At 43.7% G+C, this 15140-nt stretch overlaps 1 protein-coding gene across 1 annotated transcript in view; it reads right to left on the minus strand.

Moving 5' to 3' along the window:
- The window catches only part of mfsd2b (MFSD2 lysolipid transporter B, sphingolipid), an 82345-nt gene that overhangs the window by 56771 nt on the left and 10434 nt on the right, over positions 1–15140 (minus strand). The window contains exon 5 of the mRNA XM_055636362.1: positions 1330–1453. Coding sequence (XP_055492337.1) covers positions 1330–1453 — 124 coding nt within the window. The remainder of the gene's footprint in view (positions 1–1329; positions 1454–15140) is intronic.

The following is a 15140-nucleotide window of genomic DNA, read 5'->3' on the forward strand; positions in this document are numbered from 1 at the left end:
CTGCATGGCATTTGAACATCAGAAGCATTAGAAGGCTGATGTTGGTACTGAATGCTTTGCGTTAGCAGGGATTTAATCCATAATAGGTATTTTAGAACAGAAAATGGGTAAATGTACCTACATATCTCATGGGTAAATTGGAGTAGTTTGCTTCATGGAAAAGTAGAGAATAAATCTTTCCATCAGTAACATCATTCAACCAATTATTAATGAAGAAGAACATGGTAGTTCAGAGCCTGCGCTGATAAATTAAATCAAATAGTTTATGACCTGGTATGTTAAGGAACTCAATAGAGGCAATGGTCATCTGCATTTATCACACCCGTAAGATACACAATGAGACTTTAGTGGGAGAGTGACATTGAATTATGATGTTGGACTTAATCCCTGAAACCAGATATACCACAAATCAAGAATGATGTATTTCATTCTCAAAACTTTAATTTCATATGAATGAGGATAAAAGGCAAGTGTTAGATTGTTTAAGAATGGTTAAATAGAGAGCCAATGAAAATGTTAAATATACAAGTTAGATTCAAAGCACCAGGAATAAAAAATATTAATTGAAGGATAAAATAGTTTATGTAAATATTTATGACAATACATTGCAGGTTAGAAAGTATGGAAAGCGGGTTCCCAGGGATTGAACCAGTGATAACATTTTCGGATCCAATTTCCGAGATCCTGATCTCAGTACTAAGGTACATTAATGAAAGTTTCAGAGATTCATTGTAAATTAATCAAGTTTTCAGTTAATACTGAAAAAGGATGGTGACCTTTGGCACATTAAAGGTGAGATTAAAGTTATAGAATCTTGTGTGTTTGTGGTGCCGAATTAACAAACAGGTGTTTCTCCACATGCACTCATTATAAGTGGGTTTGTAGGTTAATTGGCTTCTGTAAAATTGTCCTAAGTTCATATATGATACAACATATATTCATGTGCAGCGTAAAGTTTCAATTGAGAAAGTGCATTGTCACATTTTCTATTTGATTGATAATGTTGCATTTGTCTACATTAAAATGCATACATTGTTCTTTAATGAGCCACGTGATTTATCAAAGTTCCTTTGAATTATATCTATATGCTCACCCAATCACTTATCTCTACACATTGGCCTTATTAGCAACTTATTTTTAAAACTATACCCCCAACGATACTCTAAATGTGCTTCATATATGTTTAGATGTATGTCTCTCACCACTTAGGTTGACTTTGGATGACTTTGTATGATCTTTAAATTCAGCACTTCATGCAGACCATTTACAATTCTTGCGCAATACTTTAATAACACAGACTAATGGTAAATTACTAGTTTAGGTACTCACTGTAAGCAGAGTCTGGAACAGACAATAGAAAACTAAATACCAAAGGAACTTTTCTTCTTTCATTGGTGGCACATACCACAGGAGAATGTAGGACACAACTGCAAAAGGTGTAGAACCGATAATCCTGGAGGAATGCAGAAAGCATAGTCTGTTTTAATAAAAATGTTATAAGGAATGAAACTGAAGGCATGACCAATCTCATTCCTCAGAATGACTTGCACAATAAAACTCTGATAGGTGGAAGACCATCATCTATGCTAATATTCTATCAATGATGCCCAGGATATGCCATGTGATAGAAAGGACCTTGCTCAAGTATACACGCATAAAAACCTTTCCTCTGTGAGAACCTCCGAAAGACTGCAGAGAAAATATCTGGGTTGGAGGTTGGAAAGTGAGCATGGGTCTGGAGATAATGAGCTTTCAAAAAGTTTGCTTAAGTGGGAAGTGGTTTGAACTGAGAGATAACTGATTTTTTTTTAAAATGGGGAGTTGTTGTTGGGGAGATGAAGAATGGAATTTTGGGGGTGTCAAGAATACAATCAGTTGGGCTTGAAGTCATTGTCAAGTGAGATGGATGTGGAAGTGAACAGCATGTGGAAGCCACCTGGAATAGAACACTACACGCCTACTGACAGTGACTTTGATGAGGCTTGCTCCTCTTTAAACAATGACAAAGTAAAGGGCCTGTCCCACTTACGCAACCTTGGCTCGCAAATTACGCGACCTTGTGGTCATTTGAGGTGTAAGGGCACCTTATGGCCGCACGGGGCCGGTCCCACTTAGAAACGTGGAGAGGTATGGAGTTATGCGGGGCTGGTCCCGACATCGCGCAAGGCTCCGAAATTCCTGCAGTGACCGAAATCTTCGCGCGCCAATGGCCTGTTGGCCCACGTACGCACATCTTGACGTCGTACGCAACGTCTTGATGGCGTACGCCTAGCGTGTGGCATTGCGTGATGACATCACCGCCCGACGCCGTGCGACGCCCAAATTCAGTCGGCCCGCCTCCTGCCCAGCTGATTTGATTTATATGCATAAATGATGTCACGCGCAAACTTCGCGCGACCTCCCCTTCCAGTTGGTCGCGTCAAACGCACACAATCGCATGCAAGTGGGACAGGCCCTTAAGACTTAACTTTCACTCTTTAGTTGCCATCCATCCATTACAAAGTAATCCACCAAGATAAAGATTCATACTTTCTATCTGCAGAATGCACCATGGATGCATGTACAAAAACACTCCAGTTACTAACATAGGTTACTCTGGCAGCATCTTGGAGACCTGCTACCTTTACCATTTAAGAAGGGCAAAAGCAGCAGGCATTAAGGAACACACCACCTGCATGTTCTCCTAGAAAAGTACACTATCAGGACATAGAAATATATCGTCATTTCAACAAGTATCAAAATCTAGAGGGTGTAGCGGCGCCGGCTGGCACACGTAGATATCGAACCTGGCGTTCGGAAGCCGCGGTCACGTGACTCGGGAGGGGCTGTTGTTTTTCGCGCGGTTTAAATTTTGCACGGCAGTTGAGTGCTGACCGCCGTTGTGGCCAGACGTGTTGTAATAACCTGTGAGCTAAGCGGCTACTTTCAGAATAAAATAAGTTACAAAACTTAGTTGTCGTTCTTGCGACCGCCAAATTGGTGACCCCGACCTGTCTAGCCGTCGTTAGACAAGCAAAGATCATGCAGGAAGACTACGTTCCCGCAGAATCGGCCGGCACGAGGCAGGGCTCACCGGGCTTCAAACTACCCTCGTTTTGGCCGGATCAATCTCAGGTGTGGTTCGCCCACGTTGAGGCACAGTTTCACCTGCACCACATTATTGCGGATGAAACCATGTATTTCCATGTGGTAGGAGCTCTGCCACAGGACTGTGCCTCGAGGCTATTGCCTTACATCAGAGACCCGCCGAAGATTGGCAAGTACGAAGGTCTGAAGGCCCTCCAGCTCCACACCTTCGGTCTCAGTCACAGAGACAGGGCGGCAAAGATTTTACATATGGACAGCGTCAGCGATCGACGGCCATCCACCATCATGGCAAAGATGTTAGCCCTGATGGACGGGCACCGCCCATGTCTGCTCTTCGAACAAGCGTTCCTAGAGCAGATGCCCGATGAAGTTCGCCTGATGCTGATGTTGCCCAACCGATATTGGGGGCCGATTTCTTCACCCGCACGCGTTCTCCCTGTTAGTCGATGTGCGAGGCGGGCGCATGGTTCCAGTGTCGGACCTATGCCCTGCCAAGCCGCGTAATTCGTCCATGCCCCTACAGCAACTCGACGAGGTAGCCAAGATCTAGCAACCTTTCGCAGCCCTTCTCACTGAATTCCCAGGGTTGCTCATGCCCCGGTTTGACGGGGCCGTGCCCAGCATGGCATGGTCCACCACATTCCCATCAAGGGCCTACCGGTTCACGCCCGCACGCGCCACCTGTTGCCTGGTATACTGCGCATCACACGAGATGAGTTCCAGCTTATGGAGGACATGGGGATTGTCCAGCAGTCAGTTAGCCCTTGGGCTTCCCCGCTGCACATGGTACCCAAAGAGTCCGGGGGTTGGAGACCTTGCAGTGATTACAGGCGTCTTAACGGCGTAACCATGGCAGATCAATAACCAGTCCCGAACATCCAGGATTTCTCGGCACATCTAGACGGCGCATCCTTCTTCTCGAAGGTCAACCACATTCGTGGGTATAATCAAATTCCGGTCCACGCCGACGACGTCCCTAAGATGGCTACCATCACCCCTTTCGGCCTTTTCGAATGGCTAAGAATGCCTTTTGCCCTGAAGAATGCCGCATTTTTAATACTTTCGATAACCTACTGCAACTATGACGGGTGCTGGCAAGTCGCCGAAAAAATTGCGTAAGTGGGACTGGCCCTTAAGAACATGACCCATGGAGTATAATGTGGTCATCTGTTTTATGCACATAAAGGAAGAGAGTGCTTGTTAAGTGGTGAGATATTGGATGGTGTTGGTTCAAAGGGACCAATAATATACAGTTTTCATCTTCTTGCCTAAAGAAAGAATGCATCAGAGACTGGTTCCGGGCATGGCGGATTTGTATTTAGCCTTTGAATTTCATTAGAATTATATTGCATAGAAACGAGCATTGTGATTTTATGCCATTTGCCTACACTAGATCTGTATTCCTCCATGCCTCGTATCCATTACCTGTCTGAATACATTTCAAATGTAGTATGTGTGTCTCCAACCTCCTCTGCATCTTGTTTCAGATATTCACCACCTTCTGTGTGAAAAATTTACCTCTCGGATCTCCTTTAAATGTTTTACTCTCTGTCCTGTGGAAAACGATTCCAGTGAGTTGCTAAAAGGTAAACTGCCCTCCCTAAGAAAATATTTTGTATTTAAAAATTGGCTTATAAACGGCACTGATTAGTAAGCATGCTCAAAGGCCATATAGTGAGTGAGGGAAATGGTGAAAGAGGGAGTGATCTTGTATGAATCAAAATGAGCCATGCATTTCCATCAAAGGAGGGAGCTGAGATTCACAATCTTGAAGAACAACTTGTTTCTTCTATTCAATTACAATTTATTTGGCATGCCAAATGAGAGAAAATAAAAATGTAGAATCTACGTCTCAAATTTGCATCTGTATAATAGGTCTAATGAAACACTGCTTCCAGGACTCGCCGGGAAACAATACAACATGACGCAAACAGGGTAAACAGACACAAACGTATGATAAGCAAGAGATGATCGTTTTGATTCATTGACACAGACAGTTGTGGAGACCACGTCATTGGGTATTTTTAACAAGGATTGACAAGGGTGTTAAGGGTTATGGGGAGAAGGTAGGAGAATGGGGTCGAGAGGAAAAGATAGATCAGCCATGATCGAATGCTTGACTAATCTTCTGGAATTTTTTGAGGATGTAACTAGGAAAATGGGCAAGGGAGAGCCAGTGGATGTAGTGTACCTGGACTTTCAGAAAGCATTTGATAAGGTCCCAAATAAGAGAATAGTGGGCAAAATTAGAGCACATGGTATCGGGGGTAGGGTACTGACATGGATAGAAATTTGTTTGGCAGACAGGAAACAAAGAGTCGGGATTAACGGGTCCCTTTCAGAATGGCAGGCAGTGACTAGTGGGGTGCCGCAAGTCTCGGTGCTGGGACCGCAGCTATTTACAATATACATTAATGATCTAGATGAAGGGATTAGAAGTAACATTGGCAAATTTGCAGATGACACTAAGCTGGGTGGCAGTGTGAACTGTGAAGAGGATGCAATGAGGAATCAGGGCGACTTGGACAGGTTGGGGGAGTGGGCAGGTGCATGACAGTTGCAGTTTAATGTGGATAAATGAGGTTATCCACTTTAGTAGAAAAACCAGGAAGGCAGATTATTACCTAAATGGCGTCAAGTTGGGAAAAGGGAAAGTACAATGGGATCTGGGGGTGCTTGTTCATCAGTATACATGCAGGTATAGCAGGCAGTGAAGAAAGCGAATGGCGTGTTGGCCTTCATAACAAGAGGAGTAGAGTATAGGAGCAAAGAGGTCCTTCTGCAGTTGTACAGGGCCCTAGTTGGACACCTGGAGTATTGTGTGCAGTTTTGGTCTCCAAATTTGAGGAAGGACATTCTTGCTATCGAGGGAGTGCAGCGTAGGTTCACCAGGTTAGTTCCCGGGATGGCGGGACTGTCATATATTGATAGAATGGAGCGGCAGGGCTTGTATACTCTGGAGTTTAGAAGGATGAGAGGAAATTCTTATTGGAACATATAAGATTATTTAGGGTTTGGACACACTAGAGGCAGGAAGCATGTCCCCGATGTTGGGGTAGTCCAGAACTAGGGGTCACAGTTTAAGAATAAGGGGTAAGCCATTTAGAACGGGGATGAGGAAAAACTTTTTCACACAGAGAGTTGTGAGTCTGTGGAATTCTCTGCCTGAGAAGGCAGTAGAGGCCGGTTCTCTGGATGCTTTCAAGAGAGAGTTAGATGGAGCTCTTAAAGATAGCAGAGTCAGGGGATATGGGGAGAAGGCAGGAACGAGGTATTGATTGTGGATGATCAGCCATGATCACATTGAATGGCGGAATAGACTCGATGGGCTGAATAGCCTACTTCTGCACTTATTAGTCATACTGCACAGAAACAAGCTATTTGACCCAACTTATCTATGCCGACCAGTCTGAAGAAGGGTCTCGACCCGAACCGTCACCCATTCCTTCTCTCCTGAGATGCTGCCTGTTCCGCTGAGTAACACCAGCATTTTGGGTCTATCCCCATTTATACTAGTCTCACCTGCCTATTTCTGGCCCATATCCCTCCAAACCTTTCATATCCCTGCACTTGTCCAAATGTCTTTTAAATGTTCTTAAAGTACATGCCCCAACTGTACACAATAATGCTGGAGAAACTCAGCGGGTGCAGCAGCATCTATGGAGCGAAGGAGAAAGGTAACGTTTCGGGCCGAAACCCTTCTTCAGACTGATAGGGGTTGGCGGGGAGAAGGAAGGAAAAAGGCAGGAGGAGGAGCCCGAGGGCTGGGGGATGGGAGGAGACAGCTCGAGGGCTAAGGAAGGGGAGGAGACAGCAAGAGCTAACAAAATTGGGAGAATTCAATGTTCATGCCCGCCGGATGCAGGCTCCCCATATGAGGTGCTGTTCCTCCAATTTCCGGTGTTGCTCACTCTGGCAATGGAGGAGACCCAGGACAGAGAGGTCGGATTGGGAATGGGAGGGGGAGTTGAAGTGCTGAGCCACCGGGAGGTCAGGTAGGTTCTTGTGGACCGAGCGGAGGTATTCGGCGAAACGATCGCCCAACCTCCGCTTAGTCTCACCGATGTAGATCAGCTGACATCTAGAGCAGCTGATGCAGTAGATGAGGTTGGAGGAGATACAGGTGAACCTCTGTCGCAGCTGGAACGACTGCTTGGGTCCTTGAATGGAGTTGAGGGGGGAGGTAAAGGGACAGGTGTTGCATTTCTTGCGATTGCAACGGAAAGTGCCCGGGGAGGGGGTGGTACGGGAGGGAAGGGAAGAATTGACAAGGGAGTTGTGGAAGGAGCAGTCTTTGCGGAAGGCAGACATTGGGGGAAATGGGAAGATGTGGCGAGTGGTGGGGTCACGTTGGAGGTGGTGGAAATGGCAGAGGATTATTTGTTGTATGTGACGGCTGGTGGGGTGAAAGGTGAGGACTAGGGCGACTCTGCCCTTGTTGTGAGTGCGGGGATGGGGAGAGAGAGCAGTGTTGTGGGGTATGGAAGAGACCCTGGTGCGAGCCTCATCTATGGTGGAGGAGGGGAATCCCCGTTCCCTGAACAATGAGGACATTTCAGATGTCTTGGTGTGGAACGCCTCATCCTGGGAGCAGATGCGGCGTAGGCGGAGGAATTGGGAGTAAGGGATGGAGTCCTTACAGGGGGCAGGGTGGGAAGAAGTGTAGTCCAGATAGCCATGGGAGTCAGTGGGTTTGTGGTGGATGTCGGTCAGGAGTCTATCACCTGTGATGGAGATAGTGAGGTCAAGGAATGGTAGGGAAGTGTCGGAAATAGTCCAGGTGTATTTCAGTGCCGGATGGAAGTTGGTGGTGAAGTGGATGAAGTCAGTCAGTTGTGCGTGGGTGCAGGAGGTGGCCCCAAAGCAGTCGTCGATGTAACGGAGGTAGAGGTCGAGGATGGGGCCCTGGTACGTATTGAACAAGGATTGTTCGACGTACCCGATAAAGAGGCAGGCGTAGCTGGGGCCCATGCTTGTGCCCATGGCTACGCCTTGTATTTGGAGGAAATGGGAGGAGTCAAACGTGAAGTTATTGAGTTATCCTTGCAACATGCCCCAACCGTCTCCTCTGACAATGCATTCCATATACCCACCACCTTCTGTGAGCTTAAGATTTTTTCTTGCAGAGAATTCTGAATTGCTGGTATTCTTTACCCCAAATTTGTGAAGGCTAGATCGCTGGAGATGTTTAAAGAAGAATGAGGTACTTCCTTGAAAGAATGGGGACAGTGAGCCACATGGAACAGACAGAGAAGGTGCATTGAGATCTAGGACAGATCAATCCTTCTGATTTTGAACAATGGGGCAGCATTGAGGAGCAGGTGCTGTCCTCCTATTTTCTTTCCTTTTTCTTGCATGTCCTTGGTAAGATTTCTTCTGAAACTATTTACATCATTTGACAAACAGCGAGACATAAAGCGTAAGTGTGAATGTATTTGTTACTTATGTATGTGCGAATGACGTATCAGGGAGAGCCACTGAGAAAATTAATTTGAACATTTTGTTTGTACCTTGCAACTACATGACAACAAAAAGATATTAAAATAATGCAAGAATTTGGAGGATGATTTGTTGGGGAAATTCTCCTGCTTCTCCATTGAAACTGAGATTATCCAGAAGTTCTGAGAAATGTAAATGAGATGGGCAGGTGGGTCTGGAATGGATTGCTATGGTTTCTGCTGCTCTTTTGATCATGTTACGATGGAAAATCAGAGAAATGACTGCAGAAATTCGCCTTGATGTATTATGTGATTTTAATACCATGAAACTATTTGGAGAACTGTACACAACCAAATAAACAAGAGACTTAGCTCTCCATAAACAGGTGATGATGTATGAAAGGTTTGTATATTCTACTGGAAATAATAGATGACCGAGTTAATCAGCATAATTACAGCACAATTGTTTTCTGCCAGTACCCAAACGTCTTATTTTATTGTAGCTGTAAATAGAATACAGTCACCCAGACGAGGCCCATTCAGTATTTTTTTTTAGCATTACTTCCTTGCCTTTGATTCATATTCAATTAATGAAGCCAAGTGCTTTAAATCCCTTTTTTAAAGCTCCTCAACTTGTCCTACCCCATTTGTGGTCTTTACATACACACTGCAAGATTTGAGCACATGCCATGCTAGAGAGGAGTGATGAATCAAGAAATATTGAAAGGTCTTGCAATCATGATAAAACTAAACATAATCAAAAGGCCTGTACCACAATGTAGTTGGGTAATAACATTTTGGTTAATAAGTCAGAAAATAATTATTGATTATGGTGACCATGAGAACAGTATAAATAGGAGTAGACTATTCATGCTGTCACTCCTGCATTTAATGATTATGCTATATTTTTATCTTGGCACCACTTGTCTGCACTAACCTACACCACTTGCTACTCTTTATGCCCAAAAGCCTATCCACCACTTTCTTGAACATATTCTGCAACAGAATCTCCATAATCCTCTTGGGTAGACAACTGAAACGATTTCACTGCCCTCTGGGTAAGAAATGTCTTCTCATCTCTGTCCTGAGTGGCCAAATGGTCCGAGACCCTGATCCTTGACACCCCAGTCAAGGAAACACCAACTCCACGTCTCCTGTTAAACCCAGTTTTCTATATTTCATTCAGGCCACCTCTGATTCTTCTAACCTCCAGACAATATAATCACAGTCCCCATAACCTATCGCCCAACCCAAGAATAAATGACGTGAACCAACCAATATGATGAGCTTATTACATTGTCTACATTTCATTCTTTCATTTACTAAAATGTTTCTGTAGCTCTTCAGGTAAAGGTACTTCTATATTGCTGTTGAGTAGAGGCTCCCAGGACCTAGAGCCAGCAACAATTAATGAACAGTAATAATGATGTATGGATGGTGACCGACTGGGAGGAAACTTGTCAACATTGGTGTAGCCATGCACCTGCTGTTGTTTTGGTGGCTGACGGTTTACTAGTTCTTTCAAAGTTGCCCAGGCAAATCCTTGCAGTGCATATTATAGATGGTAGACACTATAGTCACCTTGTACCAGTGGTGGAGGAAATTAATATTTAGGAGCATAGATGCCAACCAAGTGAGCTGCTTAGTTGCTTTGTTCAGGATAGTGTCAATCTTGTTCAGTATTGCTGAAGGTGCACATCCATAAGTATGTGGAGAATACCCATGCACATTAACACTATCTTACACACACTAGGAACAATTTACAATTTTATCATGCCAATTAACCTACAACCCTGTACGTCTTTGGAGTGTGGGAGGAAACAATAGACAATAGCTGCAGGAGTAGGCCATTCTGCCCTTCGAGCCAGCACTGTCATTTAATGTGATCATGGCTGATAATCTACAATCAGTACCCCGTTCCTGCCTTCTCCCCATATCCCTTGACTACGCTATCTTTAAGAGCTCTATCTAACACTCTCTTGAAAGCATTCAGAGAATCGGCCTCTGCTGACTTGTGAGGCAGAGAATTCCACAGATTCACAACTCTCTGGGTGAAAACGTTTTTCCTCATCTCCGTTCTGAATGGCCTACCCCTTATTCTTAAACTGTGACCCCTGGTTCTGGACTCCCCCAACACCGGGAACATGTTTCCTGCCTCTAGCGTGTCAAATCCCTTAATAATCTTATATGTTTCAATAAGATCCCCTCTCATCTTTCTAAATCCCAGTGAATACTAGCCCAGTCGTTCCATTCTTTCAACATATGACAGTCCTGCCATCCCGGGAATTAACCTCATGAACCTACGCTGCACTCCCTCAATAGCAAGAATGGCCTACCTCAAAGTTGGAGACCAAAACTGCACACAATACTCCAGGTGTAGTCTCACCAGGGCCCTGTACAACTGCAGAACGACCTCTTTGCTCCTACACTCAACTCCTCTTGTTATGAAGGCCAACATGCATTTAGCTTTCTTCACTGCCTGCTGTTCCTGCATGCTTACATTCAGTGACTGATGTACAAGGACACCCAGATCTCATTGTACTTCCCCATATCCTAACTTGATACCATTCCAATAATAATCTGTCTTCCTGTTCTTGACACCAAAGTGCACCTGTGCAAAGTGCATTAAACTGCATCTGCCATGCATCTGGTCACTCACCAACCTGTCTAAGTCACCCTGCATCCTCATAGTATCCTCCTCACAGTTTACATCGCCACCCAGCTTTGTGTCATCTGCAAATTTGCCAATGTCACTTTTAATCCTTTCATCTAAATAATTAATGTATATGGTAAATAACTGCGGTCCCAGCACCGAGCCTTGCAGTACGCCACTAGTCACTGCCATTCTGAAAGAGACCCGTTTATCCCTACTCTTTGTTTCCTGTCTGCCAACCAATTTTCTATCCATTTCAGTACCCTCCCACAATACCATGTGCTCTAATTTTGCCCACTAATCTCCTATGTGGGACCTTAGCAAAGGCTTTCTGAAAGTCTAGGTACACTACATCCACCGGCTCTCCCTTGTCCATTTTCCTAGTTACATCTTAAAAAAATTCCAGTAGATTAGTCAAGCATGATTTCCCCTTCGTAAATCCATGCTGACTAGGACCGATACTGTTACTGCTATCCAAATATGTCGCTATTTCATCTTTTATAATTGACTCCAGCATCTTCCCCACCACCGATGTCAGGCTGACTGTTCTTGAATTCTCTATTTTCTCTCTCCCTCCTTTCTTAAAAAGTGCAATAACGTAAGATACCCTCCAATCCACAGGAACTGATCCTGAATCTATAGGAGCTCCTGGCGAAAACCCACGCAGGTCACAGGGAGAACGTACAAACTCCGTACACACAAACACCTGTAGTCAAGATTGAATCCGGATCTCTGTAAGGCAGCAATCTACTGCTGTGCCACCATGCCGCCCTTTATTTTATTTATGTTTTATGTAGAGAAAGGAGAAAGAAAATATCATCATTCAAAATTTTGCCTTGAAAGTGTTACGTTCAAGCCAGCCTTGGATCCTTAATTGCATTGTCGTTGTGCCACTGATTATGAAGCCTGTCAGAGTCAGTTTCCACCCCCAGAATTCCAACCACAAATTAATTCAGCCAAGAGCTCTGTACTTTGATCTGTCAATCATTCAGAATCAAAATACAGCGGAGTGAAAAAATGCATCGAAATCCGATGAAGGGGAGATGGCCTGTCATATGGCTTTCTTTAATAATTTGTGATTGCTGCATAACAGTGCAGATTGTCAACCTCCCCCTGACCTTAGCTGGCAATGCCTCCACATTTGAAATTGGGCAAATTCACTGCAATTCTCCAATGTTTTGCAATTTCTCTATTAACCTTTCCACCTAATTAGGTGGAGTTCTTCCACCAAATTATTTTTAAGCTTAACATCTATTACAAATGTTAAATTTTTAATTGTGTTCCAGGCACTCAATTTCCCTTGAGGAATATCAGCTGTTCCATTTGGAACTAAGCCACTTCCTTGATTAACTGTTCAACAGCTGTGGAAGTTCAAGACTTTCTATGAGGTTGGAAATGATGGAAAATAAATGACCCCCATTCATTTCAATGGAGAGGAATGGCTGAGAGCGAAAGAGGTAATCTTCACATTCATAGAGTAATATAGCATGAAAATAAGCCCTTTGACCCTATATGTCCCTTGGACCTAATTTGTCTATCCCAACCATTTACCTCTAAACCATTCCTATCCTATTCCTGTCCAAATGTAATTGTTCCCGTTTCTACTATTTTCTCTGGAGCTCCTTCCACATACCCACTACCCCTCTAGTTTTAGACTCCCCTAGCCTGAAAAAAAGACTGACCATTCATTTTATCTATGATTTTGTAAACCTCTACCCCTCAGCCTTGTACACTTCAGGGAATAAAGGCCCAGCCTATCCAGTCTCTCCTTATAACTCAAGCCCTCCAGTCTTGGTAACACACCTACAAATATTTTCTGTATCCTTTCGAGCTTAACAATATCCTTCTTGTAGCTGGGTAATCAGAACTGCACACAATACTTCGTATGGTCTCACTGATGTTTTATGCATGACTTCTCAGCTCTTGTACTCAATGACCTGCCTGATCAAGGCAAGCATGTCAAATGTGTGGGAAGGAACTTCAAATGCTGGTTTAAGCATACAGTTCCCTCAAAGTGGCGACATATGTAGGAGTTTACATCTTTAACATACTTGAAGATGGACACAAAAAGCTAGAATAACTCAGCGGGACAGGCAGTATCGCTGGAGAGAAGGAATGGGTGACATTTCGGGTTGAGACCCTTCTTCAGAACCGATCCCCGAAAAGTCACCCATTCCTTTCCTCCAGAGATGCTGCCTGTCCCGTTGAGTTACTCCAGCTTTTTGTGTCTATCTTCACGTATGTTAAAGATGTAAACTCCTACATATGTCACTTTGAGGGAACTGTATGCTTGCACCTCTAGGTTCCTTTGTTCTAGGACACTCTCCAGAGCCCTGAACTGTTTTAACTGCTGTTGTAAGATATACATCAGGAAATTGTGAATCTTGCAGTCAAACAGCTGCAAGCAGCTCATTCCAGTCAGAATATTCTGAGTTAAGCTGCACTCTAAGTCTAATTTCATCAAACTGACATTTAACTATGTTGTTCCAATGCTTTTTACTTTGACAAATTCAAGCATTACTGATATAAACCATCTCCAGAAAACTGATTTTGGAACAAGGCGGCAATAATATTTTATATGTAGGACTCACTTTGAGAGAAAAAGTAAATGGGCAAAATAATTTTAATTAGTTTTTCTAACGGAAGCTATCATTTGGATACTGCAACAGAAAAAAACTAACCAGATATGTTGCAATGAAAAGAGAAATCTGATAAATATGGTATAGTAGTCTTCTGCCCTGCCTTCATTAAAGCTTGTTGTTCTCTCAGATAATCATAAATTGTACTATTGATAACATAAAGGAGTGATCAATAGTCGAATGTTAATTTGATTCTCCTGCTGAAATAGGACCTGGAAGTATGCATAAACATATTATTGATAAGACTTAACAATAGCAGGAAAATCCTTGTAGTTTGATTCGGTATTGAGGCTTCCATATATTTTCATTGCTGTCATCTTTATTATGCCGCCACCTTCATCTTGTAGTGAAGAAGGTGTTTTTGGAAATTGTATGAGATAACACTCTCACATTCGGTTCAAAGGGCAACAATTGATTATGCTTGATTTACTGACTTCCAAACTACTGTTGGTAAAAGTTCCCAATGCAGGTCCAGTGTTTCCCAGAATGCTGTAATTTATACCACAAATGAAATCCATTTCTTACTACATATTTACACTTCAAAATTCCATATTAAAGTCCATGAGATAGTCTGTATTATGCATAATGTGAAACACGAGCCTCCCTGATTTTCCTGAGCCCCTACATGGGCCAATCTAATCCATAACAGCTGTCTCAGTAATTTCAACCATGAAATAACGCCCATACCTCTTTGGAATTATTTAAATGACCCAACTTTCAATTGTGAATTCATGTTGAATAATATGGTTTAATGGGTGAATGGATGTTGTATTTCATTACAAAGTAAGCTCTAGGCAGCACTGGGTCACAGATATTTACACTATACTTAAGAAGCAGTAGTGTCTATGGTCAGGGCATTCTGAGCCAGAAAGCAAATTCATTGCATTGCTATGTTATAATTCCCTCTGGACAATTTCTGTTATTGTTTCACGACAATAGGGAAGAGTTAAGGGCCTGTCCCACTTAGGCGATTTTTTCGGCGACTGCTGGCGACTGGACCTCCCCTATGACAATTTCTACGACAACCTACCACCTAGTCGATGTCAAGCAACGTCAAGCTACCGACAACTGGCGACCCAATCGTCGCGACTTAGGACCGTCCACCTTCGACCTCACCTACGACAACCTACGACCACACAGACGACAAACAATGACAACCGAAGTCAACCTACGTCCACCCGTGACAAGCTACGACAAGCAATGACCCTGTCAGCGACAACTGATGACAATTCAGTCGCCGGTACTGTCGCCGGTTGACATAGGATAACGTAGGTTGTCGCCATTGGAATTCACCGAGGTCATCACCCGGCGACAACAAACGTC

This window comes from Leucoraja erinacea, chromosome 5, assembly GCF_028641065.1.
Source record: "Leucoraja erinacea ecotype New England chromosome 5, Leri_hhj_1, whole genome shotgun sequence".
NCBI classification, from domain to species: Eukaryota; Metazoa; Chordata; class Chondrichthyes; order Rajiformes; family Rajidae; genus Leucoraja; species Leucoraja erinaceus.